We start from the raw sequence: 27,553 nt of genomic DNA, 5'->3' as shown, positions 1-27,553 counted from the left end.
CAGTGTTTGATCTGCAAGACACAAGGCAACTCCCAGCCTGGGTTGGAAACCCAACTGGCACCAAAATGGACTTTAAACTGGCACAGATTAAGGATTTTGATTGTGCGTTCTGAAGTCAATAACATGTGGGTGCCTTATCAAGTGATCAATTTTCAAATGAGCTACAAAGTATTTACTCAAAGCTAGTTTTACTACAAGAGCAGCTAGCAGCACCAGCAATACAAAGGTTCTCAAAGCATGCAGGTAAGGTAGAGATTTCTGAAAACACAAGGAAAATATATCCATACAAGCTATTTAGCAAAGAAATCTACATGTGGGTTCAAGTGCAACATGTTAGTTTTTGACATGCTTTCTAGCCTACAGTCATGATTCAGTCATTTTTTTCATTTCTGGATTAAGACAACAGACCTCTATTCACCTTTCAGAATGAAAGGGGCATTTTATCAATATGGAGATTATCTGGTTATAGCAAATAGGCTGCAGTGAACGATACTGGTTATCTAACAACTTGTCCACATGCTACAAAATAGCAAGAATGCTTTACTCTCATGTGTACCAAACCCCTCAGACTTAAGACCTTCAAGCATTCAGTCTCAAAGAAAAGTTGGTATATATGAAGAAACAGCATCATGTGTGAACAGTGATGCCTGAAGAACTCTGCATACAAGATATGCAAGACAACTCACTCCAGCACTTACCTCACTGCTGATCTTACAGAGAGGTAAGAGACTTCACAGTTCCTGTCCCTGCATCCCATTTGTTATATTATATCCTGAACACCAACATATCAAATTAGAAAGCTGCTGAGCAGTCACCATTTTACAAAAATGTTTCTGGGGGATCAAATTATATCACAGTCACTAGGTTCACAATGAAGCAAGTGGACAAGGCTTAATATGGGACACTGCATACAAAGCATGCACATGACTGGGTTGACAGGAGCCACAGATGATGTTGGACTACACAGAAAACATGATACCTTTACTGTGCTTTCAGACAAAGAATAACAAGAAGCTGCTGAGGTCAGTATCTTCCCTGTGTGGCAACATGAAAGCTATCCAGGAATCGAACAGGACCTAGATGTAACAGAGGAAGTGCCCAGAGGATACAACCAATACTCTAGAGAAACCTGCTGTTCAAGGCTTGCAGTGAAGCATCAGCGTTACAGGCCCTAAAATGTATTGTCTGAAATGCCCTTAAAAAAAACAAGCCAGAACTTAAAACATGAAAACAAAAAAAAAGGCAGAACAAGATCAGGAGACACATTCTCACAAGACAATTCAGGTATCCATGAAAATGCAGAAGTAAAGGTGGAGGTAAAGGTGGAGCACAGACTTGAAACAAAGTGCTAATAAAGAAAGTCATCAATTCCCAAGGCCTCTGCAATTGCAGAAAATTAAGCGAAACATGTTCAGGCAGTTTTATTGGGGAAAAATACCAAACACCAACACGTCTAAGAAAGAAGCAAAATCTCTTTAAGATTACTACCAGGTGGGTGTGAGAGAACTTTGCTGTACAGCATTCTAGATGTCAGATTTATTCTTACCATTAAAGCCCATTAAGGAGAAGGCTTTTCATGTAGATCCTCTATGAAGCCGCAATTACCCAATGGTAACACAAACTCCACCAAACCATTTTTTTAACTTTAAAATACAGAGTTAATTTAATCTACAAATTAGTAGATGCAAAATGAAGGGTTAAAAATTTAACATCAGCCTAAGATATTAAGGTCTAGATTCAAGATATTAAGGTCTAGATTCATCACTGCAACTACTGCTTCCAAAATCCTAGGATATCAGCCCCTATATAACCCTAATCATCGCTCACGCCCAAAGTGGAATTATGATGGAGAGGTCTTCACTATCTCTTATGCAACAGCAACTGAGGATTCCTATTCTGTAGTAGACTATTTGGGTAACAAAGCCTTCTGCATTAGACTATGATATTAATTCTGTTCCCTACAAGAAAATGAGGAAGCACTGCCTCCTTCCTTCCCTACTAATCCAGAGAAGACCTGAATTTGTTCACTACATCAAGAAACTTGGTAATGTGAAGACTGCAAACAATACAAGCAGAAAACGCATCTGAAAAGGACATACTCAAAACTCTTGGAAGACCACAAATGCAAAGGCACAAAACTTGTTAGCACATCATGGTAGCACACAACTTCAGGCACAGATTTTTTAAGAACCACCAAACGTTTGTTGGTCTAAGTCCAACTCGCCATCTAGAATGCACATAATTTCATTATTAGTTGTAACAACCAGGTATAAACATAAGTATTTTACAAGTGTAAACAAACAAAAAATATCATTCTAAAGCGGCAAAACCTTATCATTCAACATCTACTGAGGTCCTAGAATTAAGACTTTTTTTTTTTAAGCTATCCTAATTCCTATTCAAACACTGGTGTCAAACATCAACTCTTGCTTAAAAAAAAAATCTCAGTTTTGTGAAGTCTCAATAATCTGCAAGTTTAAGCCATACTTGTCCCAAATATCAACACAAATGCCAATTTTAGTAGACTCTGGTTGATGCATGTTTTTTGCAATTTCAGAATAAAATCGTATTTATAGCAAACTTTTCATTATCATATGCAAAGTTCTTCAAAAACCAGTAGTTAGAGATACAGATGATAGCAGGTGTTTATCACTGAAAATCAGTGAAAATTCAATGGTTATGACTCTGGAATATAGAAATGTAACTGTCCCAGGGAAACAGAAGTGGTGTAATCATGTGGAAAAGACTGGGTGCAAGAACCAAGATAGGGTATGTTTAATGTTTTAGTATTATTAAGGCGGAATTTCAGAGACACTGTTGTCTCTGTACCCACCTATTCATGCTGCTACCTTACACAACACAAAGGTACTAGTCTTGCCATCACTAATGGCCCAAATAAGACGAAATTTTAGCATTTTAATTATATATTTAATTTAATATAATATAATTTAAAATACTGAAGTTACACAATTTCCTTGCGAACGTGTTGCTCTTTGCGTAAATTTCACTGTGCTACCTTTTAACTTTAGTGAAAAGCCTCTAAATTAGTATTCTTACTCCCCAGACTATCGTGTGTATGCCACAAACTCCCTTAAGACCATCTTAAATTACCTACTGCTGGCCTGTGGACTTGTTAAATAGTAAGAATGGCATTTCAGTTGGGAGTCTGGTGAATCGTGGACCACCGTGCATAAAATCTGGAAAGTTAGATGCCCTGCTGGTCTGCTATACTGGGTGGGCAAAAAACAGGTACATGCAGATAGGAAGGGAACACCCATATGTGCACAAACACACTGAATCAGTTTCATTTTAGAAGTGATTACAAATCAGTTTCAAGAAAAGAGTAACATCCACTTCATTGTCAAGTTAACGACAACTTTGGAACTATGTAATCTACATAAGCAATTACCAAAAAGTCAAGTCAGTTTTCTGAGTATTGCTGACTTGAGTTCCTTCAACATTACTCCCAGGTAAAACTAAAAAGCAGTGAATTTAAGTACAAAAAAATACACAAATAAACAAAAAACAGAAGTCAGAAGATCAAGACCTTTTTTATCTTGAACCAGTAATTCCCCAGAGCTCCTGAAATTATATTCAGGAATACATAAAAGGCAGTTTAGCTTCAGCAGAATTTGTACTGAGCAAGCAATACAGCAGCATTTTGCCAAATTTTATTTTTAATTAGAATTCTAAAAAAGAAAAACTGAGAACCAGATTATTTTCGTTCACTAACACAGCAAGAGTATGTTGTAAGAAAGATTATCTATTCAGTCCTGCTTGGGAGTTCTACAAAGCAATAAAAAGTAAATCACAATTCTGCAAGCAAACAGATACGGTTGAAAACTCTACTTACATCTCTTATGGAGGTGTAATGAAAGGTGCAGCATGGAGGTATTTCACACCATCAAATGGAGAAAAAGAAAAATCTTTCTCTGTCCCATCTCACAAACACCAATAATAGAAAATAACCTGTGCTGTTTCTGAAGGTCCTGTACCTGACTTGAACGTTTTAATGAAAATCCTAATTTGGAGCACGATTTCATCTCCTTGCTGTTCCTGAAAACACATCTGACATCACAAATTAAACCACAAGTTACTATGATTTGAGTTCACCAGAATTCAACACTCCTTTTTCTGATTTTCTTCAAAAAGTTTGGGAAGAAATGCATGCTTGAAAAAGAATACAGCACGTCAAGTTTTTAAGAGAACTTTAAATACATTATATGCCAATCCATTTTGAGTAAACTTGTCGCTATTTTGGAAGAAAATGAAGTAATGTCAGATACATCACTTACTGGTCAGGGAGAGGATTTCTATGAATTGCCCTAGGTCAAGTCCTACAAATCCAATGTAACCACCGAAGTTTTTTGTCAGTGCATACAACCATATGCAGAGATAGATATATTTTATATTTCAGCCTGCTGCTACAGTTTAAGACAGAAAAGCCAAATCTTTGGGAAACAGGTGTGCACTGCTTATCTGTCAGTGAAATCTACACAGCAAGTTTACTCCATTTGTCAAATAATAAATCCAAATGACTTTTGGCCAAGCCCACTGTCCTGGTTTCAGCTGGGACACCCGCTCAGAGGGGGCACTAGTTCGGGTGATGAGAAAGATTTAAGCACTATATTTATATTGTTGGAACAAACACTGAAATGCTGCCCCTGCTAAAGCAGCTAAGCAAGACACTGAGGTGATACACTGGAGGTAACCAAGCAGTCTAAAGAGAAGATGCAAGAAAAACACATTAAATCATACCAAATTAAAATCTTATAAAGTCACTTTCCCCACATTGTAAAGGTACAAGAAAACAGAATTCCTACAGCAGAAGTTCAGCATTTATCCCTAGTACCTTATGAAACCCGCACCCCCTAAAATTGTACGCCAAACCCTAGAGTCTGCTAGACCTTCCCAGATAAACTCTGGCTTTCTGCAAATACACAACTGATCAATAACCTGAACTAGGGACCCCCTAGACTAAATCCAAACCCTGCTCTAGGGCCATGAGGGGCAAGATGCAAAAACTAGTAGCTTTGGGGTTTTTTTTTAATCTAGGATTTAAATTCCCAAGTTCAGCAACAAAGGTCTTCCCAGCAATATCAAACTTGTGAATCTGTGTTTTTAAACTGCAACAGTAAACTGGTTTTCTAGTCTCAAAGGGTTTTTTATTTGTAAGTGCTCAAGATTTAGTTTTACATCACAATATGTACAGTCCTTGTGTTGTAGTGGGTATTTCTTTTCTAAAAAGTTAGGTACCTTTCTAACACAGCTCAGAAAATTTACATACCTATGTCAGACACAAACACATAATCCACCTGGTAAAAGGGGCAAAAAAGCAGAGATATAGCAGTTCGTAAATCTATGAGGTTCAAAAGTCTGCAAGATTTTCTTTAAAATGTTACCAAGCACCATATGAATGATTGGTTTACTTTCTAAAGAAAATCTTGCAGACTTAAATTCTCTAAATTTATTCCTAATGCAGTTAATTTGAGAACCTACTTAGCTACAAAGCAAAGATGCCCATTTTTGCCACACAAGCATCCACTGATATAATACTCGATTTACAGTATATGCCATCCATCAAACTGTTTTAAGGCATCTCTCATCTCATAACTACTAATACTCTGGGGGAAAAAAACAGCAAAGAAGTGATTCTCAACAAGACAGGACAACAATATCTATCTGATGGCTCTAAGTTAAATGTAACTAATGTGACTTGGTCTTCAACATCAGCCAAAAACCAGACTTGTGAAAAGTATTTAATTTTAAAAGTAGGATATACAAACACTAGGGAAAACACCCATAAACTGTCTGAAAACAAAATTGAAAGCAGTGCCTATGCCTCTGGAAAAGGCAGTGAGACAAGATCAATATGATTCATTTTGAGCAAAGAAACATCCCAATACATTTATAACAAATGAAAGATGAGTATCAGTCAAAATTGCAGTAGCCCAGGCAAGGTTTCATTACAAGTCTTAGACCTTTGATGTAAGGGAGAGTAAAGTTTTAAAGGTCAGAAGCATTTACCTAGAAAAAAAGGAACATACAAACTTTAGAAAAGATGGGTACTGGAAGAAACATTAAAGATGTGCTATTACTCAGAAAAACAAGACTTTTGGATATAGTAAACTAAAGGATATTAAGGAACATACCACAAATATGCACACTGATCTCTGACATAACACACATGCCAACTAATTGTAGAAAACCGACTTCCAACATTATAACATGCCAGAAACACTAAGCACTTAAAATCCTATTTTCAGATCTAGCAACCCAAAGACGTGATACCATACAACCACACTGCAGCAGAGAGTATACTCCATTTTTATTCCTTGACAAAACACAGCAGTTCTGAATTCAAAGCCCAAAAAGCTTTCCTAGTTTACAGAAAACAGATTTTCTTGGGGGTAGGGGGGTGGAGGGGGCTGTAAAACATGATTAAACTCTCCCTTCCTGAATACACCACACAGAAATCTGTAGGGGCACCTGCATTACTGCAGGAATAATTGACAGGTTCACAAATTAAATATATATATATACACACACACAGGTTTAAGGCATCCAGCTACAACTGTATACTAAAGACTTCCACTCATTTACTCAAGAAGGTAACTTCAAGATCGACTCAAATTATTCTGTTATACTTGAGGAAGGCTGGGGGGGGGCAGTGGGGGAAGGGAAGGTGTGGAGTAGGCTGCTATACACCAGTTTGCTAATACAATGTTAAAAAAAGTCTTGGTAGACTAGGTGCAACATATCAAAACAATGTTTCTAACGCTAAGGAACAGTAAGCAAACCCAGCTACACTGGGCAAAGTATTTGTGTCAGTGTAACAAAGCTAGTACACAAGAGCTGTGCAAGCATCCAGTGTCACAAACTCACATCCTGTACTAAGGATACTATACCAACAAAAGGTGACCCCACTGCAGAGCTGTAACGGCCCTCGAAACACCTGGACAAGATCTGTGTTATTACCATTACTCCTTACAACAAACGTAACATTTAAATAGAAAAAAATTTGTAGAAAATCCTCTAGCAGCTTACGGGAATCCACACAGTCCTGCTCCTGAAGCTATTTTAGACACACAACATTTAAGAGAAGAAAAATGAGACCGTTCAAAAATTCTAATATCCTACATGACACTGACTTTCTAAATTACTGAAAAATGTTTGTTACAAGATGTGCTACAAACATTTTGGTTGCCCTGTAAGTCTGTTATTCTCACCTCCTAAAGAAGGAATTGGTATTAATAAAGTAACTCAAAACTATACCAATACAGTATGTTCTACGCCAAAGCAAACTCTGAGCAGGGAATACACAAACCATTTAAGACTTCTAAGACAGAAAGAGATGCAGCACTCCAACAGCAGTGAGAAATGCAGCTGGCTGCTGCCAATAGATCAAGCATATTAGGACAATCTTTGCTGACTTCTAGAAGAAAAACACCAACATCTGAGTTTAGTACATTCCGAGCCCAGAATATCACTATGATCCAAGTCTACAGTGAAAACATGAGTGAATTAGAGACACGACGTAGTCTTCAATACAATTAACGTCTGCAAGTTTGGAAATAAAGTTATCTCGTCAGTTATTGTTTTTTGGTATCTAACAGGCTAAAACAGTATTTCAGATTAAGAAATTAGTCAAAAAGTTAATAGCAAAAGAAACACTGAAAGATCCACTATGCCCATGTGCTGGAAAGTGTCATCAACAGTGCAAGTTTATTACCTTTCTCCTTCCCTCTCTAATGATGCTGTGATTCTAACAGTTTTAAAAAGAGTGCCTGAGTAAGTACATAAGCACTATATTATTTATGTTCTATAATTAACTATGGAGTGGGGACAATATAACAGATTCTATAAGTGGAATTTCCTTAATGAAAGCTGATTGCACTATTTCAAAGCAAATTTAAGGAGCAGTTAGTGAAAAAAACGTAAACTCCAAAGCAGTTTCCCACAACAGCAAAAGTGAGACAAAAAAAAAGTCTCTCAAGTAGCAAATGAAAAAAAATACAACTCTCAAAACTAATTGAAGAGGTTTGATATTATTTAATTAGAGAAACAGATATGAGAAACAGGTATGACATCATGTCAAAAAACACAGAAAGTGCAACTGTCCCAAATTCAGTTAAGTTGTCAACAAAAAAAATCCAGAACAGGAATCCTTTAACAGTATTTATGTAGCATATATGAAGTGTTTGCACCACTATAAACCTCTGCATAGCTATCAGGTGATGACAATCGCAATCACTTTGAGAAAAATTATCCCGTTCGTACACTACTGAAACAATCCCTAATGTTTTACCATAACTGTAAAAAGTTTTTATTAAGCTGCCCAGTAAGTGAACAACTAAAACAGACTTAAGTATTCTGTGAAAATCTGCATCTGTTAAACCAAAATAAATTCAAAAATTATCCAATTTGTGACAAGACAACTGATCACAAATGTCTTAGATGTGTGCTCATCTGAACCAAAATTTGCCTTTAACTTCCCTATTTTTCAAGTATCAGGACTTTTTTCACAAAATATATTTTTATTTCATCTCTCTAAACAGAGCATGAAAACCACAGTTAAGACAAAATAAAAATGGTTACTACTGAATTAAGTACCGATTTCCAAGTGTTGCACAAAAGAACCAACAACTAGCTCCTGCTGAACAGCAGCTTCTCCAACACTCTTCTACTCTCTTACTAGAGACCTGTTGATACTAGGAATAGTTACGTCCTCCAGTTACAACATAGTATTGCCTCTATCTAATATGGTCTAAAAGTTAGACACAAAATTTTCAAAACTAATACATCATTCACCAAGAACAGAAAAGGCAAAACCCAAAATTTTGGAGATAATTTCAAGTCAATCACATCTACTGCTAAACCAAGAACAGGCTACTAAAGCCTCCTGTTTACAGTCAAATGAGAAGCTTTAAAAAAAACCACCCAACCACTACCAAAAGCCAAACCCAAACAACCAACCCTTCTCCTTTCTCTTGCCAGCTGTTAACTGCATTGAACAAGAACACTGGTGGCTTCGGAAATGCCACTACTCACCAAACTGACAGGAGGAAGCCTCCTCCATATCCCATAGGCCAAGATCTAAAGTGAGTTCAAAGAAACTCCTGCAGGACAGGTAACCAAGTACTCTCACAGCATAATTGCTACCAAATACTCATCTGCTTCACAAGAAGCATTACAAAGCTGAACAGCCCTTTGTTACTCCCTCCCCCCTTCCAGTACAACCATTTCACGTTTGCTAGGGCTTGGGACACCCAAGATTTCCAACCTCTAGCTTACCTTTGAAGGACTGCAGAGAAGCCCCCCCTACCTCCACAGCCCTTAACTCTACAGGGGAATTTCAGACATTTTGCTCTCCCAGCAAAGAAATGGAAGATGCAAGATGAACTACACTCCATATTGATTCTTAATGCAAATAAGGTGAAATAACATTTAATTTCTAAGAAGGTAAAAAGTCTCGCTTAACCTTATGCCCCAAGCTTGGGATCTGGATTTTGGTTTTAGTTGGGGTTTTTTCCCCTAAAGCCGATGGTCTATCTGAATCAGAAAAACAGCTTTTAGATATTCTTCTGTAAATCAAATACGCAGACTGCAAGTAAAAAGAAAAAAAAGAAAAATGGCAGAGAAATAAATCTTGTTTCTAACAGAGCTGTAAAAAAACCCTTGTATATATGCAAAAACAAGAAATAAGACACATTTGTGTGTACGAACGTACACACGTAATTCAACAATAAAGTGTACAAAAGCATCATCTTTAGCACTATTTCCTATTTCTGTAACTGGCATTAAAGGTACATGCTTAGCAAAGAGCTCGGTAATAACTACTATTGTGAAAGACACGAAAATGACAAACTGTTAAGTCTTATCTGCAGTTGATCAAAAGCACAATAAACTGAACAGCTTTGCTTTCAATCACTTCCAAAAAAATAGAAGGGCTGAAACATCCGAACACCCTTCCTATGCTATTAATGCCAATAGGTTCAAACGGAGCGAAAACGGGAGAAACAGGCAGATAGAAAGGACTAAGGCAAGCACGAGTTAACAGCAGCAAAAGGGAGGAGGAAAATTAGGCAGAAGAGGGGAGAAAAGAGCTGTAATTGCGGCCCCGAAGGTGGGGAGGGCCTGGGCCCCCGAGACTGACCTGTGCCGTCGCTGGCGGACACGGAGAGCGCCGGTGAGGAGAGTTTAGGCCGCTTGGCTGAAGGCGGGCCCGGCTCCACCACATTCTCGGCCATTTTTAATTCTTTTTTAGACAATCACTCAGAGCAGAGAGACCGTGGGGGGTGAACCCCAAAACCTTCACCTTCTTCTCGGGCCCCGAGTCAGCTGAAGAACAACAATAACGCCGAGAGCGAGCGCGGAGGATCTGGCGGAGGAGGGGGGGCAAGTTCCCCTTTTTCTGCCTCTCGGCTCCGGGAGGGCGGCAGCGGAGAGGCAGGGAGAAGGTGGGAGCAGGGGCGGGAGGGGAAGAGGCCTCTTCCCCCAGGCGAAAGGGCTGAGCAAAGATGGGAAGAGCAGGTATAACCCCCGCCAAAAAAAAAAAAAAAATTAAAAAAAAAAAAAAAAAGCCGGTGGGGTTTGGTTGGTTGTTTTTTTTTTTTTTTCCCAGTAAAATTAATCCCGGCTGTTGTGCTGCTGGTGCTTCCTTGCCGCCGCCACCATCATCTTCATCCTTCGGGGGGTCTCCTCCTCCTGCTGCCTCCTCACCGCCGCCATCAGCCTCTTCCTCCTCGGCGCCGTCCTCCTCCTCCTCATCGCCACAAGGAGGCGGGCGAAGGAGGGGAGAGGAGGAGGAAAAAAGAAAAAAGATCACCGTCCTTTAGCAGCTCCTTCCCCCTCCAACACCACCCTGCAAAAAAATACCCACCACCAGCGACAGGGCTGGGGGGGAGGTGGTGGGGCGAGAGGCAAGGCGTGCGCGGGGTCCCCAGCTCCACTCGCTTCTTCCTTGCCCGTCGCTAATGGCTGCAGAGAGGGGAGCTGTAAGGATGAGGAGGGTGAGGATAAGTCCCAGGAGTCTCCGCTTCACATCTTGTTGTGCAGGGAAGGAGGAGGGGTTGTTGTCCTGATGGAGGCAGCACCGATCGCAGGATGGGAAGGTGGAGGGCGGGTTTCAACACCCTCTCTGCCCCCCCCTCCCTTCTCTTCTTTCCCCTTCCTCTTTCTCTCGCTCTCAGTAGCGAGCTGCCCCCCCCCTCCGGCGCAGGCAGAGGGGCCGATCCCACAGCAGCGGCAGGAGGAGGAGGAGGAGGAGGAAGAAACCGGCCCCTCCCCCCCTCTGCCTACCTTCCCCCCTCCCGGGCGGCCGAGGATGGTTGCGAGCGCTGGCGCCGGGCAGGGAGGGGGCTGCCCGTCTCCGCTCCCGCGGACCCACGGGCTGTGCAGGGCGCGGAAAGCGAGGGGGAAAAACCTCGGCCGCTGCGCGGGCGCGGCGGGGACTCGCTCTTCGCCTCTGCGAGGGTGGGGAAGGAAGCGAAGAGGTTGGTAGTCGGGGTGGGAGGGGAGGCCGGTCAGCGACCCCTCCGAGAAAAGGAGGGTGGATAAAATCAAAATAAGAAAACAGAAGAAAAATTACGCCGGGGGAGGGCGGGGGACTCGCCCCGGGGTGGGTTAAATAGCCGGGAGGGGGAGGGGGTCCTCGACGCTCCCCGGCGGGGGGGGGGGGGGTGGGGCGGGACGGCGCAGGCAGCGCGGGGGCCGAGCGCAGGCTCCCTACTGCCCCTGCCTGGCGCTCGGCAGCGGCCCGGCTGCGGCCGCTCCTGTGGCGTGTGTGGCGGAGCGGGCAGAAGCGCGGGTGGAGGGGAGCAGAGGCGAGAAAAGTCGCGGAAAAAGACAAGAGAGAAAAGGAGAGAGAGAAGATAGAGGGGGTGGGCAGGCTGGGGGGGGGGGGGGGGGGCGTCTCGGCTCCTCGCTTCTGTCCCCGTCCCCTGGCCGGGCCCCTGGGTCTCTGCGCTGCCCTCCCCCTGGCTCGCCCCGTCCGGCTCGGCCTCTCGCTCTCGCTCCCTCCCTCAGTCGCTCACACACAAACAAAATGGCGGCTGTTGTTTCTTCACTCTCCCGAGTCCTCGGAGGGAAGCGAGCAGCGGCGGCGGCGGCCGGAAATGAGCCAAGAGAAAAAGGGGGCGGGGCCAGGCCTGGGGGCGGGACCCGGCGGCGCTGGCGCACACAATGGAACGCGGGGGGCTGGCGTGCCGTGGAGGGGGTAGAGAAGCGGAACCGCCCGACAGCCGTCACGACATCGCGCCCGTCCAATCAGCGTCCGCCCTTCGCCAGGTTCTTCCGCAAACTCCCTGGCTCCGCCCCTTAAAGGCGAAGAGCTATTTCATGGTAATTAAAAAAAAAAAAAAAAAAAAAAAGGCTCCTTCTGCCTCCTCCTTCCCCTCCCCTCACGCTCTTTTCTGTCGGCAGAAAAGTGCGCGGCGCCGGCCCGGGCGAGGGGGTCGCTCGGCACCGCCGCGCTGCCCGGTATCCGCCGCCCGGCCCGGTGGGCTGGGAGGCCGCAGGCAGAGCGGGCTCCTCCCGCCGCGGCGCTGCCTCACGGGTGCCGGCGCCCGGCCGGTTCCCGGCGGGCGGGGCGCTCCTTCCGCCGGCGCCGGGCCTTGCTGCGCCACAGCTATGGCAGGCTGGGCCGGCGGGCGGGCAGGCAGGCCCCGGGGCGGCCGGGCGGGGGTACAGCCCCCACGGCCTAGGAGGAGCGGGGATGGCAACGGTGCCCACAGCCGCAGGCAGCGGGTCAGCGGCCGCACGGACCCCCGGGGCCCGGCGGGGGTGCATGTGCGAGACCTAGAGACACGCTTCGCGTACGGTTCAGCTCGGAGGGGGAGAGCTGCCGCAGGTTTCCAGCGATGTTATAGAAAATAAGTAACAAAAAATCCCCTGAGACAAACCCAAAATATTTTATCCCAAGGAGTAAAGAAGCCCGCAAAACCCACGCTTTATGCCAAGGAGCGGGGAGGGAGGCAGGAGGCGTTATGCGGTACAGCCGCAGCCTGCAAAGGCACCGGCTCCTCGGGGGCCGGGCGGGCCGGCTCAGCGAGGACAAGTAACGGCCGGGCTGCCCTCGGCAAGGCATGCAGCCCCCGGGCTGTCTGAAGGTCAGGATTACTGACCCACCGAGACTTCCCTCCCTATCTTTTAAGTGCTCATCAGCGAGGAAATGGCCCATCACAGCTTCTCCCTGCGGTGCGCCCGGGCTCCCCCGGCCGCGCACCATGGCCGGGCGGGAGCGGCCGGGACACGCAGGCATGCCCACGTTTTCAGTGGAACAACGAGTTCCATCTGATCCAAGCGGGATATTGGCGAGAACTTCTCTCGCCAGCCACCTTCGGGCCTGAATTTTCCACGCTACTGTGTGTAAGAACCGAAGCAGGTGTTTGGGAAGAGCCTAACCTGGACACCAGAATAAGTGCAACCATGAGAAAAGGTGTGAGCAGAGATTTCCAGCCTTGGAACAGTCACCCACCAGCTCCCTCCACCCACTCCCACACTTCAGCTTCCCTTGTCTGGACTTTATTTCAAGCAGGGTTGTTGTTGTTGTGTCCACCAGTACAAAAGGGAAAAATACAGATAGGGTTATGCTCAAAACACTCCAAAAGTGCTTGAAGATTGTGCACCTGTTAGCCTCCCAGAAAATTCTTGGGGCCACAGGCAGTGCACAAATCTGTATGTTTCAAAAGGGAGGTGAAGGGAGCCTTGCAAGGACAAATAAGCAATAAGGAAATAGTTTGGAGAGCAGAAAGTCTCAGCACTTTAGCTGTCAGGGCTAACAGCATCACCTTGGAAGTGATGTTATGGTTCTCACAGGCTTTTTGCCTCTTATTGCTACCAAGTTCCCCCAAATACTGCAGTTACAGAAGTCTTGTGTTACCTCAATTTATTTATTTTGTCAGATTGACTGTTTCCCTTGCTTGTGAAGCATTTTTTTAAAACACAGCTGAGCCTAATTTTAACTTTTTTTAAAGTCTCCTTAGAATTAAAAGTTGACTGAAATAATTCTATATAAGGTTTTCAGACTCTGTAGAGGCCATTAATCCATAGTTCACTAAAGAATTAGTGCCAGCTTTATAAAGACAACAAGGTGTGCATAAACACCTAAATGCTTTTAGATGTCAGGCCCTTACTAAACAACAAGGTTGGAGCAAAGCAGATGTTTCAAATAAGAGTTTTGTGACACTAGTTCCTATCAAGAGATTTGATTCTACCAATAGTTGCATGTGTGCTTGTTTTATATAGCACGTAGTTCCACTGAAATCACGCTGTTCTACTTCACCATACTAAAACTAAGCACACGTGTGCTTGCTGGAGCACAGCCTGAGAGATAAAAGTTAAAGAAATAGGTAGTTATTTGCTACTCCAGAGAGTATCACATGGATCAGTTAGTTTTGTCAAGCACAAGAAAAATCTGACAAACAAAATAAAGTTTTGTTGGATTTTTTTTTGGTATGGCTGTCCTTCTGCTCTGGCTACCTGTCTATCTACCCTTTGAACAAGTTCCAGGAAGTGTACCTGATCTGTGAGAAACATACACTCTTTGGTAAATGCTACCAAACCAGCATAGATCTTCTGAATATTAATTACAGACATAAGTGATTAACTGATACGTTAGTAAAACCATACTTCTGCCTTAGAAGCTTCACAACCAGTGGAATATCTTAGTTCTTTACATATTAGGAAGTCATATTCAGTTACCTTTCCATATTAGAGACTTAAATGCAAGCTGAAATATACGGAAAATAGAAAACAATACTATTTGTGTTTTTTTCTGAAAAAAGGTCACCTAAAACAAGAAAGGGAGGAAGAAAAAGGAAACTCCAGGAAAATAGGGTTAAGATAAATTAATTATATATCTAAGCAACAAAAAAAACCCATCAGAATCTATGATTTTTTTCCAAAACCACTGCCATTTTCTTAAATGAACCTTAGCACATACACACGACCAACTATTGCTAAATGCTGTCTGCCAAAACAATAACAGACAAAATTACTGGAAAACAATAATAGAACACAAAGCATGCTAAGAAGCAAATACATAAACCTGTACAAATAAAACCAGGAAAGGATTATACTATAAAAAGTAAAATAAACCTATTTACCCAACAACTGCCCCTCCTTGCCTCAGTTTCCCCATTTTTATGGCAAGGGCAGTAGTATTTATCCCTTGAAAATAATACCCAGAGGAATTAATTAGCTCATTATTGCCAGTAATTACAGCAGTCATTATGTACTTTGAGATAACTGGCTGAAAGTACCATAAGTCTGATTAAAATGAGAATCTGCTCAGAAAAGCAATAAGAAGAATGTAGGGCCTTGAACTTTTATCATGGGATCTTGTTTGGTCTGAGCGGGTAGTTACTGAAATTTGTAAGCTCGAGGAGCTGCTTTGAGGTCTACAAAGAATAAGATGAGATCCCGTCACACTGCAGGGGTCAACATGACGCCCAGAACTCGGCATCCCAGCTCCAGCGAGAGAAGCAGGCGGAGGAATGGGATAGTCATCTCCCTCGGCTCAGAGGGAGCCGAGGCTGTGGCCTCCCCTTCCAGCTGCTGAATGGAGAAGCGGTGCGTGATCTCAAAGTCACCCTTCCGACCTCCTCCCGTCCCTAACACAGCTCGGGAAATCACTTATACTAAATAAAACTTCCCCAGTCCCATTCAGCAGGATTTGCCCCGCAGCCCTGCAGCCGCGCAAGCATTTCCGAATGGGGGAGAGGAGCTGGGGACGGGGCACTCCCATCTTCTCTGTCTTGTTTCTGCCTGCAGCTTCCAGCTGTATATCTTCTTCCCTGAGCTTTCCAGGGCTGCTGCTCGTGTCTGGCAGGTGATTTCTCCTGTTCCCCAGCTACCTCCCACCACCGCAGCTCTCTGCTCCCACAGCACCAACCTAGGGGAGCGAAGGAGGAACGATCCCTTCTCCATACCAGCAGGGAGATCTGTGTGTGGAGGGTCCTTCCCGGCACAGGTCAGAGGGCTGAGGAAATGATTTAAGGCTGCAATTTTTGCAAGTAATGCCAGGGCACAGCTATATTTCTGGAAAGCAAGAGCCAGCTGTGCTGGAGCAGAGAACATAGCTCAGTGCAGCACCAACATTAAAACCCAGCAGTGTTTTGATACAAGACAAATTTTATTAAAACCATAAGAAGTAACCATCCAATAGCTGGTTCTTGCATCTAGCATATGCATAAAAGAAAGGGCTGGCTTTCTGACAGCAAGCAAAATGCTTTCAGTCCTCGGCCCCAGAAACACAGGCTTCCTCGGTCACACAGTTTTCAATAGCTGCAAACACAGAGTTATGTTGCTAAATGCTAAGGGCTCAGCTGTTTACCAGAAGAATGTTTCCTCCCTGGAACACATGTTTTTGCTTAAAAGTTCTCTAAAAAGCCCACTTTATTTCATTAGCGAATGCAACATTATAGTCCTAACAAACATGCCATGGAGTCTGCCCTTGCAGGAACGAAATAGAAAAAGACGACAAAATTTGACCTCTCAAGAGAGGAGCAGAGAGAGTCTCTGCCTAGGAGGTACTGCAGCTTTGAGATCTGGTGATCTACAGCCAGATCTCATGCTCTGAAATGTATGTAACTTCATACATTGTTTTCAGAGTCCTGTTCATGTTGAAAGCACAAATGTGGAATAGGAGCATGTTCTCCCAGCCTTATCAAGGGCTGGCCAGATTGCTGCTTTTCGCTTTCCAGGCTCAGCTATCCCCTCTGTAACAGGGAGGTGATGCTACTCCCTCCTTGCAGAAAGCACATCTGACTCATTAAATTAAAATGTCGTACTCTTGATTCTTCTAAATGAAATTACACTGTAATTAATGCATTTACATCAGCCGTTGATTTATCCCAGACTATTATGGGGACACAAGCAAGAGGTTCTAGAGTGACAGTGTAATATTTTTAATTCAGAGCCCTTGAACTTGCTGTGCGCTCTGAGCTTGTGGAGAGTGAAATGATGGCAAATTTCTGAACAACTTGGTCAGCTCAGCACTATATTTATGATGATCTGCTAAAAATTATCATTGTGAGATGGAGCTCAAGCTAACATGGGAAATCTATGCTGAAAGAATTACATATAGTGTAACGATCCAGAGGAAGCACGCTGTTCACATTCCTTTTGCTTCTTTTGACTCTGGTATCCAGTGGGAAAGTTCTTGATAAGTTTTATTGCACTGCAGAAGGTATAAACAATGTGCTTTGAAATCTGCTGAGCTTAAAGCCAAAACTTATCTTTTCATTTGTTTCCGGAATTGTCCCACAGATACAAGTCCACTGTCCACACGTGCTTGTAAAGAACAGAATACATTTATTTCTGTTATATCTTCCCTTCTTTTCCTGGTTTTTTCATGTAGTATTCCTTAATTTTATTTTTTTTTTACTTGCCGCAACTTTCTTCTATATGTTGAACTGCAATGTGTTGTTTGATGTCTGCAAAGAAGGAAGAAGTAACATTTTTTTCTGATTTACTAGTTTTCATGCTTCAAGATATAAAGTGATTCCTTAGATGGGGTCAGGCAGGAATTTACTCGGTGGCAGAGAAATGTACTGAATCGAGAGGTTTTCAGTACAGAGGGTATTGGCCTTCTGACAGAGCTAATGGGACCCTGTTGTTCACGGAATAATACACTTGGTTAATCAACACAATCTGAGCTGTTTTTACAGTTACCATGGAAGAAAAAATTTCCACAGGAAATATAGGTCTGGTTGGGTGTTTTGCTTTTTCTGTTTTTCTCTAAAAAGATCTTTTACTTTCTTGGCTTTTTGGCATGCTAGAAAAGTCAATGCCTTCATGAGTGCTTTCCTTCTACATGCAGACAAAAGTCAATAATTAACCACAAACACCAAAAGCTGATTGATTCTAATGCAATGACTCCGTGTAAAACAATAGGGTTAATCCTCAGTTCCTTACCTTCCTAATTTATGTGGGCTTATCACTTTTCTTCCCAGAAGTTCTCTCGCAAACCCTCACGTTTCAATGCCTGTGAGGGTTTTTTTTTCTTTTGGTCTCTTCTATCAAGGGACACCGACATCAGGCAGCCCTGGACTTTCTGTTTATATCTTCTGACCACCCCACACACGAGCCCTGTGAGCCTTGGAGAAGGGAGCATCAGCTCCTGATGGTGCTATGCTATTAAAAGCCACCAAGAGAGCAGCAAGAAGGCAGAAGCTGTAGTGGCCCCCAGCAGCTGCTTTTCTTCCTAGTGCTCTCATGTTGTCTGAAACCCTGGAAAGATCATTTCTGCAGAGCAAGGCTGGTTTATGAGCTGATTTGTGATATTTACTCCAACCTCTTTTGCCATCGCAGACCCCTTCCCTTTGATCTCAGGACAGGCACGGGAGAGGGATGACAGAGTGTGCCCCAGGTTACACGCCTGTTGGTGGGATGTCAGGGGAGAGCTGGTCACCTGGTCCAGCATAGGCACTGCAGTAAGGATGCAACCACCTGGGATCAAGCTGAAAACTTTTGAGAAGGCTGGACCAGACATTAAAAAATTTCCATACACCAGCAGGCCCTGATGAAAAGTAAAAGTCATGGCTGGCATGATATTTTGGCAGCAAGGACTTGTTTATCTTTTGTTAGAGCTGAGGAAACTATCAGATAACTGGGGGAACATGGAGAGCTTTTCTGGTGATCAGAACAGCAACAGTTTCAAGGCTGATGTTACTCCTCTCAATATTTATACTACTGCAAACTTGTTGCTGTTTAAGAAGGATCTTTAAGAAAACAAGGAAAGCAAACCACAAAGTGTGAGATGCATAGTCAGCATCACAAACTGACAGAAAGTTTGGTTCTTTCACCATGGTATATATGATGGGCAAATGTTTTGCGCAGGTGTTTAGGTCCCATATGAAGGGGCTTGGCCATGGTCATTCTGTGTGGTGCTGCAGGGCCAAGCACCCAGCCCCAGGAGAAGTTTCCCTGGGAGACCAGGGCACTGAGCTCCCCTGGACAGAGAAAAATCAGTTGTCTCAGCAGGAGAAAAAAGGGTTGTACACACAACAAATCCTTGCAACACCAACAACCCCCAGCTTCTGCTGCTGCTGCCCTGTGTGGTGAGCACTGGCCCCATGGCTGGAAATGGATAGAGGGGACTGTGTGGCCATGCTGGATGTGCTCCCAGTGTGCCTGCCGCCTGCCTCCCCTGGGACTTCTTAGTGGTGATGTCCCTAACAGCTGCTCCAGTAAAAAGGACAGTGCTTCTGGGCAAGGGGAAATGCAAAACTCAACACACCGGAGTGAGTAGCATAGCGAAAAGTCTGGCAGCTGGATGCGCTGGTTGTCTTGGCAGCTGCACAGGGCTTTTTTTCATTTGCTCTGCTAGATGTAGGCATCTGAATTCCTACTGAAAAGAAACAGAGGTGCCTGAGGCCTCTTGTGATTTTGCAGTTTGCTGGTTCATGTGTCTTCCTATCTGTGGCACTGCCACAGATATATTTGTATAAATGTACATGTTTATTTATATACCTTGGGGGTATAGAAATTAAATGTGTTTTGTTTAGAATATTCAAGCCATCCTGGCATAGGTAGCCCCTACAAGAAAAACCTTTAAAAATTATTTGCACTGAGTTGAGCATCTCTCTATCCACAGAGGAGTGCATCAGCTTCCAGAAGGTGAGATGTGGAAGATTCCCTGTTCCTGTGCAAAGGAGCTGAGCCAAGGGCTAACAACAGTGGCCTGACACCACAATGCAAAGGGCGAGAGCATCAGTGCTTGCACACAAGTATCACACATCAGTGCAAACTGGGCCTGTGGATTCCTCCGTCCCTCCTGGGTATTTCAATTAAAAGCCAAGGAGGAAGTCCAAGAAAATGCCTAAAATGGCTTGAGTCCTTCCTCACCATCTGGAAATGGAAGTCAGTGGTGACTAACTCCAGCCCAGCCACCAAACCCCTCCCTCTGCATCGCTCTGTTCGTTCCCAGCTCCATTCCTGCGTTTGCAAACAGTCAGCAGTGGAAACAGTGAAGCAGCCTGGCTTCAAATGCCAGGAACACACAAGCGGTATGTGACTGCAACAGTGACAGCCATCCACCCATCCCACTGTCTAACCTAGGAAGAAGTGATTAAAATCTGATGGGGATGAGCCTTGATTAAAAGCAAAGGAATGATTTTTAAAAAGGCTGCCGCCAAGTCTGGAAACAAAGCCCAATTAAATCCTGCTGTTGACTTAAATTGGCTTAAAACCAGGCCTCTAACAGCTTCTCCAGTTGGAAAAAAAAGAAAGAAAAAAAAAAAAAAAAAGGCTTGTTTATAATTTTTTAAGCCAGTTTGGGCGATGTGTTCTGACCTTCTCACAAAGCTAACAGATAGCAGCATCCATAAAGAACAAGACTAGCTGACTGGTCAGGAAAGCTGCAGCCATTACTCACTTGCATTGTGATGGCCTCTGTAATATGTGCTTTTTTGCTGCCGATTCTGTTATGATTGTGCAGTTGACCTGAATTTGAAAGCATCAGTCCTGAAAGAAGAGTCACCTGGATGTCCAGAGCAGTGGGAGCACATGCTCTGGTGGTGGGTTACTCCACAAGCACCAGGCCAGTTCCTTCTCTCTCTGTTCCCGTCCTGCGCCAAATGTGAAGTCTCAGCCCTTCTGCTCGAAATTTCTAACCATCTGTGTGCAAAAACCCGATGAAGAGCCTTTTTGTGGGATTTTAGCTGCTCCTTTCCTTCCACCACTCATCCATCTCACATAAAAGTCCATCAAGACCTTTGTGTGGTACCTACCCCGTGGGGAGCATGATCTCTCCTGGTATCCAAAAATTATGATAATGCAGAAAAATAAAGAACAGAATGGGATGCTTAGGATCCCAGTCATGTCTTATTCAAAATCTTACGGTTCAAAATCTCACCTTCTCTTTCAGTTTACTTCAGTCACAGCTCTTTCCCTAAGGACTTTAAAAGAGCCAGTGTGTGATCACAAGTGGAGGCTAAGGGAGGATAAATCATCTTCTGTGGGGCCCAGGGTGCCCTGTCCTCTCTTCCTTGGTGGTGCAGCATGGAGAAAGATGTCCTTAAAAAGTTTGACTGCTTCTGAGATGAAGCCCTCTGCACCCGCCTTGTTCAGCTGTACAACAGGGTGTCTTTGGAAGATGCTGGAGACCAAACATGCTTGGAGATGAGTTTATTCACAGCGGGGGGGGGGAGGTGCTGGCTGGAGCTGCAGAGCTGAGCTGCCTGTATATGCCCTACCCGAATTTACTGCTGCCCTCAGGTTTGTGACCTCCATGACTATTCAATAGGGTAAAACCTACCTTGCATATTCCCTGCAGAGGCGATTAAAAAGGATGAGCAGATGAAGGCACACCTGAGCAAGACCAATTCATTATTTCTACTAAGCTAATTAAAGACAGACCAATGAAGTGATCAAACTGAGATTATGATTAAGATCAATTCAATAAATCAATAGATTCAAATGATCAGTCGTCAGGTTATATACCCATCTATCAAAGTGATTTGTGAAGTTGCCACTGAAGGAATTAGTTGGATTTAATCTTGTCTAGAGAGATTTCAAGGAAGAAGCAGAGTCTTTTCAGGCTAAAACCTCAGCAAGCTTTCCGGCAGGTGCAGGGACTAGCCCTGGTGAAGAATGTAGGTCTTCAAAGGATATAAGGACATATAGCCTCCCTTTGCAGGAGAGATCTCCTCAACTTTGAAGGGGGATGTCCAGTTGCCTTTGGATTTTTGCCAAGCTGTATGACTCAGGTTATGCAGTAATCTTGCCTAAGCTCTGTTTGGGGATGTAATGCGATAGGCATCTCCACAGTAACTTTCCTTTAACACATCTTCCTTAAACCTTAAGCTTATTTAAAATGTATTAACATTTACTGTCTGTATAGTCCTCATTGCACAAATAGCCCAGTTTTCCTCCACTGCTAAAGCAGAAGGGGTGGTTAGGGTAAGCCCAGCTACTTCTGAATAATCTTGTTCTCAGCTCTGAAGACTGCCACCCTAATTCATTGACAACTTAATTTTAGTAGTCCTCCAAGGGTATTTTTCCCACCAATGCACCCGTTCACCCATTCATAACAACAGAAAATCAGAAAAACAAGAAGCGAGGGAATCAGTTCATTAAAACAAAGGTAAAAATAAACAATGTAATTTGACCTGCATCATTCCTTGGGGGTTTTAATTCACATCTGTATTTCTTCGTTATGCCGAGCACAGCACGGAAGGCTTCCTCAGGGAGCACAGCCTGGAGCCTGATGTGGTCCCGGAGCAGGCTGCAGCCTGCCCAGCCTGGTGAGAGCCTTTGCTTGAGTCCAGTTCATCTTTGTCTGCTTGGGTTATCCAGTGCAAGGCAGAGAGGTGATGCTTGTGTTTTTATTTTGAGAATGGATGATATGAAAGAACCATGTTTCCCACATTGTTATCATTTGTATAGGTGTAACTTCTGCTTAAATCAGCCTTGGGTTCAAGCTGTAGCGCTAGCAGGCCAGTTGTGAACCCTGGTGTTTTGGATGGTACCCATCATCCAGGTACCTCACAAGGTGTGGTGGAACATCCCATCAGCAAGTGACCTTTAATTTTACCTGACCATACCTTCATTGGTAATATAAAATACAGACATGTATGGGAGGAAGCCTTGCCAGTAAGGCAGGTACCAGTCTGGCAGGGAGTGTAACGTGCTGTCAGCAGAAATCAGCTTCCAGAAAAATACCTGGTATCCTGCTCAGCATGCTTTTTCCTGAGTACATTTTCCTCATGTCAGTTCCTCCTCTAGTGTTGTCAGCAGTTGTTAAAATACTGCCAACTTTTTAATGGGAAAGAATGGGGAAGCTAACTTGGGGTACCTTTTTTACTTAATCTCATGACTCCTGATCTAAAACTACAAAACACTGTTATATTAATCGGTATTTGACCATTAAAGTTTTCTCAGGATTGACTCTAATTTGGGCCTATTTTCATCCCACAACTTCCAGTCCAAGCAAGGGTCAAAATATATTTGAATTCCCAATTCATGGAGGCTCCAGGCTTGATGGTAACATGGTGAAGGCTTTTCACATTTCTTTGTCACCAATGTGAATTATAGCATGCCTGAGGTGAAACGGGGGCCTTAAAAATGGAAAATAAAAATGTAAAATAAAAGATGCTGTGGTTCCCCTTTTGCAGAGACAGCACAAATCAGGAGGTGAGCTCTGCACAGTGCTCCAGTAGAAAGCAATTTCCTGATTTAGGGTGATGTGTAGCTAAGGATTTTGACTGTTCTCATCTATATGTATATTCAGTCTTTCCAAGATGCTATTAGCAAGCACACCTGAAATTCAAATGTCTTATTTTATTTTACAAAGCCTCTTTTATATTATTTTTAGGGAGAGTTGTCTGTGTTACTTGCAGCCTGACACAGCTCTGGGTCATCTGCAGGTTTAGAAAACCTAATCTTTCTTCTTTCAGGCAAATAATTTATGTGAAAGCCGTGTACGAGCCTGTGCCTGGGCTGGATTCTGGCTCACCCTCACTTGGTACAGCCTTTCCTTTGGAATGTGAATCACTGCTAAAGACCAGAATAGCACAGGATTTTGCCACTAGTCCTTACTAGTTTCATCCAATGAGTTTCTCTGCCTGGTTTAGGAAGGCATTGCGTGAGACTGTGCCAAAGCCTGGCCAGAGCTGAGCTGCGGCACATTTGGAGCTTCTCCTTTCACCCCAGAGCCCACAGCCTGCTTTAGGAGGAAGGTGGGTTGGTTTGGTGGGGCTTGCTTTTGACAAATCCAAGTTGGCTGCCTCTCGTCTTATTGCCATCTCCTGGGTGCTTATGAATAAATTGATTATTTGTTCCAGAGAGTTGAAGTTAAGCTGACTGGTCTGTGATTCCCTTGGCTCACCTCATCCTCCCTTTCCTGTGGACAGGAACTTCTTTGCCCTTTTTTAATCTTGGGGTGCCCTGACGTGTCTGTCACAAATTCCTCAAATTAACCACTTACCGTTCTGAGGAAACGTCAGCCAGTGCTGGGTGAAATTCCTCCTGCACAATGAGATTGAAAACATTTACCTCATCCAGGTGCTCTCTAACCACTGCTTTCCTCCATCTCATTCCCTTTCTTGGCTGCCTGCTTGGCAGCAGTATATTAACTGAAGACTAATAATAAAAAAAGTATTAAGTACTTTGACTTTATTGACATTATTTATCAATAGTATTTGCTATTTCTTGGGTAGCAGAGCAATACTTTTCCTTACTCATCTTCTTACTATGATATGAGATTAAGTCCTCTGTGACCTGTGCCCCAGGCTGGAGTCAGGGGTGTCCAATGTGCTTTTTTTCATCAGTGCATGACAGGGAAGGTTGTGTGGAGCCAACCTGGTTCATTCTGGCCTCTGCTGGGTTTTTATTTTTTTAAAAAATAAGTTCTTTAGGGCTCACTCTCAAACAGAAATTTGAGCTGGTGAAGATGCCGAGGTCACCTCCCATCCCCAGCACCTGCAGTAAGCCCAGACAACTCAGTGGTTGTCCCTAAGGCCACATTTCTGAAGGTCCCTTCCCAAGATCCAAAAATCCCCACGTCTGCCCAATGACCCTTTTAGCAAGGGGGCTGGCAGGGAGGACCCTGTCTGCGCAACCTCCTGCCTGCCCCCTGAACGGCTCCCAGTGAAGGCCAACCCAGCCCCCCTGTCAGGATGCTTGTGCTTCTCCTGGCACTGTGGACCCTGGTGATGCTCCTGGAGGCTGAGGCTCCCCTGCATCCTTTTGGAAGCCCTGTCGCTATGGCGACGGTGTGCAGCCTTACAATCTGTTTGTTGTCCACCTATTTCAATCAGAAATGCTTCTGGAGCTTTTATATTTTCAGTGATTTTAATTCAAATTGCTAGCGGGTGGTTTTGAATTCAAGAGGGAAATGATACACTGCAAGGAAAAACTTCCAGAAACCTTTGTGGTCCAGTGTTGCATTAATTTATTTTTTAATGATCAAAAGAGACTTTTTCTCAATTTATATCTATTTTGTGTCATTGTCATGGTGCTCTGAGAACATCAGAGGGAAAGAGAAAAATCTTTACTTCAACCTCTGGTTCTGATGAAAAACCAACCAAATTGCTCGTTATGACCCAGCCGGGGTGTCCGGCGGCAGCGGGAGTGGTGGCAGGGCTGCCCGGGCGCTCCCCTGCCCCAATTCTCGGGGGGACCAGCAGGAGCCCCGCAGGGTGTGCAGCCTAAAGGTGATTTTGGCCTGGAGCAGACCTGCAGGTGGCCAGGGTAGATCCCCCTCTTGGTGCTCCTGGCTCAACTAGGGGACAAACAGAAAGAAGCAGCAAGGAGGGTGAATGCACGTGATAACTTCACCCACCTTTGCTCTCCTGCAGGTGCTCATTCATCACTGAAGGACATTTCGGACCACGGCAGTCACTCCTCCCAGCTAAGGGAGTTAATGCTTTTACCTGCCAGGTTGTAACACTTCTGATCTGGTGACTACTTTAACAAAGGATCACAGCTTGCATCTGCATCTTTCTTTGCCTGTCCCTCACCAGGGCTTCTGCCTCTGTTTGGCAGAGACGTTTAATTCCTTGCCTTCTGCATGTTCCTCCAGCTGCTCTGACCCCCTAGCTGCAGCAGTCCCCCAAATAGCTCCCTGTTTTCAGCACATTTTAGGAGCTGAAGAGCCATTTAACTTCGACAAATGGCAGAACTCCTGCATTTAATAGTAATATTTTAGGGAGGAGTTTGCTTTCAAAGGCACTGAAATATCTATCTTTGTGGCATTTCAAACTTTCACATCCAGGTGCTGACATGGGAAGAGCTGTTTGGTTGGAAACTCATGGTTTGCTCTGTAGGTTTGAGATTATCAATGAGGAAATCTTATTTCTCAACATGCAGTTTAATAAGTGCTACAAGGTGACTAAAAATAAAATGTACAGATGTGAAATCAAGAGGTTACTGGGGGGAAAAAAGCTGACCTCTGCTCAGAATGCTTTCAAATAAAGAAAATAAGGACTATGCTTTTAGTTATGTTTTCACGTAGTTCAGTTACTAGTGTTCATTTCTTCTGGACAGCCAAAATAAACTACTTTCTTTTTAGATTTCCGAACATTTTTATTTATAGAGCATGGCATGATGCTTTTGGATTAGGTCTTCTAAAACGTCACGGCATTCTTAAATAAAGCTGCTTAAATGGCAAAGGGCTTCCTGGGTACTTCAGCTACAGGTTTTGATAAACCTTTCAGTTTTATGGACAGAACCAAAACACTGGGAATCTGTTTGCTTAAGTCACTTTGTAAAGAACCTTTCTTTTTCATCTAGCCATCTTGATGTGGCAGTGGGAAGAGGTCTGGGACAAGGCGTGAGGGACAGGTTTGCACCCAGCACCCCAGGAGCCAGGGAGCTCACCAGGATGCTCCTCTCCTCCCTGGGTACAGGGCAGAGCCGTGACGGGAGCGGAGGGTCACAGTGGCGCATGCTACTGAGTAGCTTTTCCTGAAGCGTACATTGGGGACAAAAAAAGGGGTCTGTGTCATTTGCTATTTTTGGTCACAGCCAACCCTTTACAGGCAGCTTCACTCCCTGCTGCTGGGCTTGTTGGCAGTTGCAGCCTGCCCAAAGCCCACCTTAACCTCCAAGTGCCAGTTGTGATCCCACAGGGTGATGCTCAAGTGCAGGGTGGTGACTGCCAAGACCAGCTCCTTGAAGGAGGTCCCTTCCTTATTTACACCAGCAAATACCTGGCAGAAGCCGGCCCTGATGGCTGTGTCCCTCCTCAGGATAACCCCCACCTGCAAATGGGAGCACAGAAAACTCTCGGTCTTCTCACCTTGCCACATATTTAAGACCAAGTGCTGCACCTCAGAGAGAAAAGAAATGAGATACTGAGATGGCACAGAAATGCTCAAACAGAGAGAAATATCGCCTTAAGTTACTAGACAGCACAAATACAAATATGGAAAACCTGGCTGGATGCCTGGGATAACTAGAGCTGGTCCAAGGTGCTTTGGCTGGTCCCCCCCAAAGCACATCAGAGGTTCCAATGTGCATCAGCAAGTCAAAGGGTAACGGTGGGGGCTTTGAAAACCTGCAAATGTGGTCCAGCCCTGGGCCCGAGGTTTGCAGGGAGCGGTGAGTGATATTTTCCTTCACTGAACAAGGCGGCGGTGAAAAGTTGCCTCCCTGTTCTGGTGGCACTGTGTTGACTTTCGCGAGGCAGTTCCCACCAGCTACGAGCACACTCAAGTTAGCCCAGACATTTTTAAAAAGCTATTCCAAGTGCTCTGGCTGGCTGTACACATTAGTGACAAGATTATTAGCATCAGAGGAAATCCCAGCTTTTGTTTGGAAGAATGTAAACAACTGCTGTTCACAAAAGAGCTGCTTCATTCAGCATCCAGGAAAGGGGGGGGGGGGGAAAAGAGGCACCCCCCCACCCCTCTCGGACTGCTGCTGCATGGCTGGCTTCTGCTCAGCACCATCCTGCTCCTAGGTGAAGGGCCTGAAGGATGTTTAGGGACAAACAATAGGGAAAAAGCATAAGCTTAAATGCAACATTTCGTATTAAAAATGCCTGCATACAGGTTTAGATGTCACCGTACCCCAAAGCCAGCCCCTCCTCCCCATCAGTCGGACT

The 27,553-nt window shown here is 44.2% G+C and overlaps 1 protein-coding gene across 1 annotated transcript in view; it reads right to left on the bottom strand.

Moving 5' to 3' along the window:
• Positions 1 to 14,450, bottom strand: part of EP300 (EP300 lysine acetyltransferase) — a 67,442-nt gene extending 52,992 nt beyond the window's left edge. The window contains exon 1 of the mRNA XM_080393020.1: positions 10,157 to 14,450. Coding sequence (XP_080249146.1) covers positions 10,157 to 10,250 — 94 coding nt within the window. The 5' untranslated portion in view covers positions 10,251 to 14,450. The remainder of the gene's footprint in view (positions 1 to 10,156) is intronic.
• Between the last annotated feature and the right edge of the window lie 13,103 nt (positions 14,451 to 27,553).

Source organism: Falco punctatus (assembly GCF_963210335.1).
Source record: "Falco punctatus genome assembly, chromosome: 6".
Lineage (NCBI taxonomy): Eukaryota > Metazoa > Chordata > Aves > Falconiformes > Falconidae > Falco > Falco punctatus.
The sequence above is the reverse complement of the archived record's forward strand: the minus strand, read 5'-3'. Positions and strand labels throughout refer to the sequence as shown.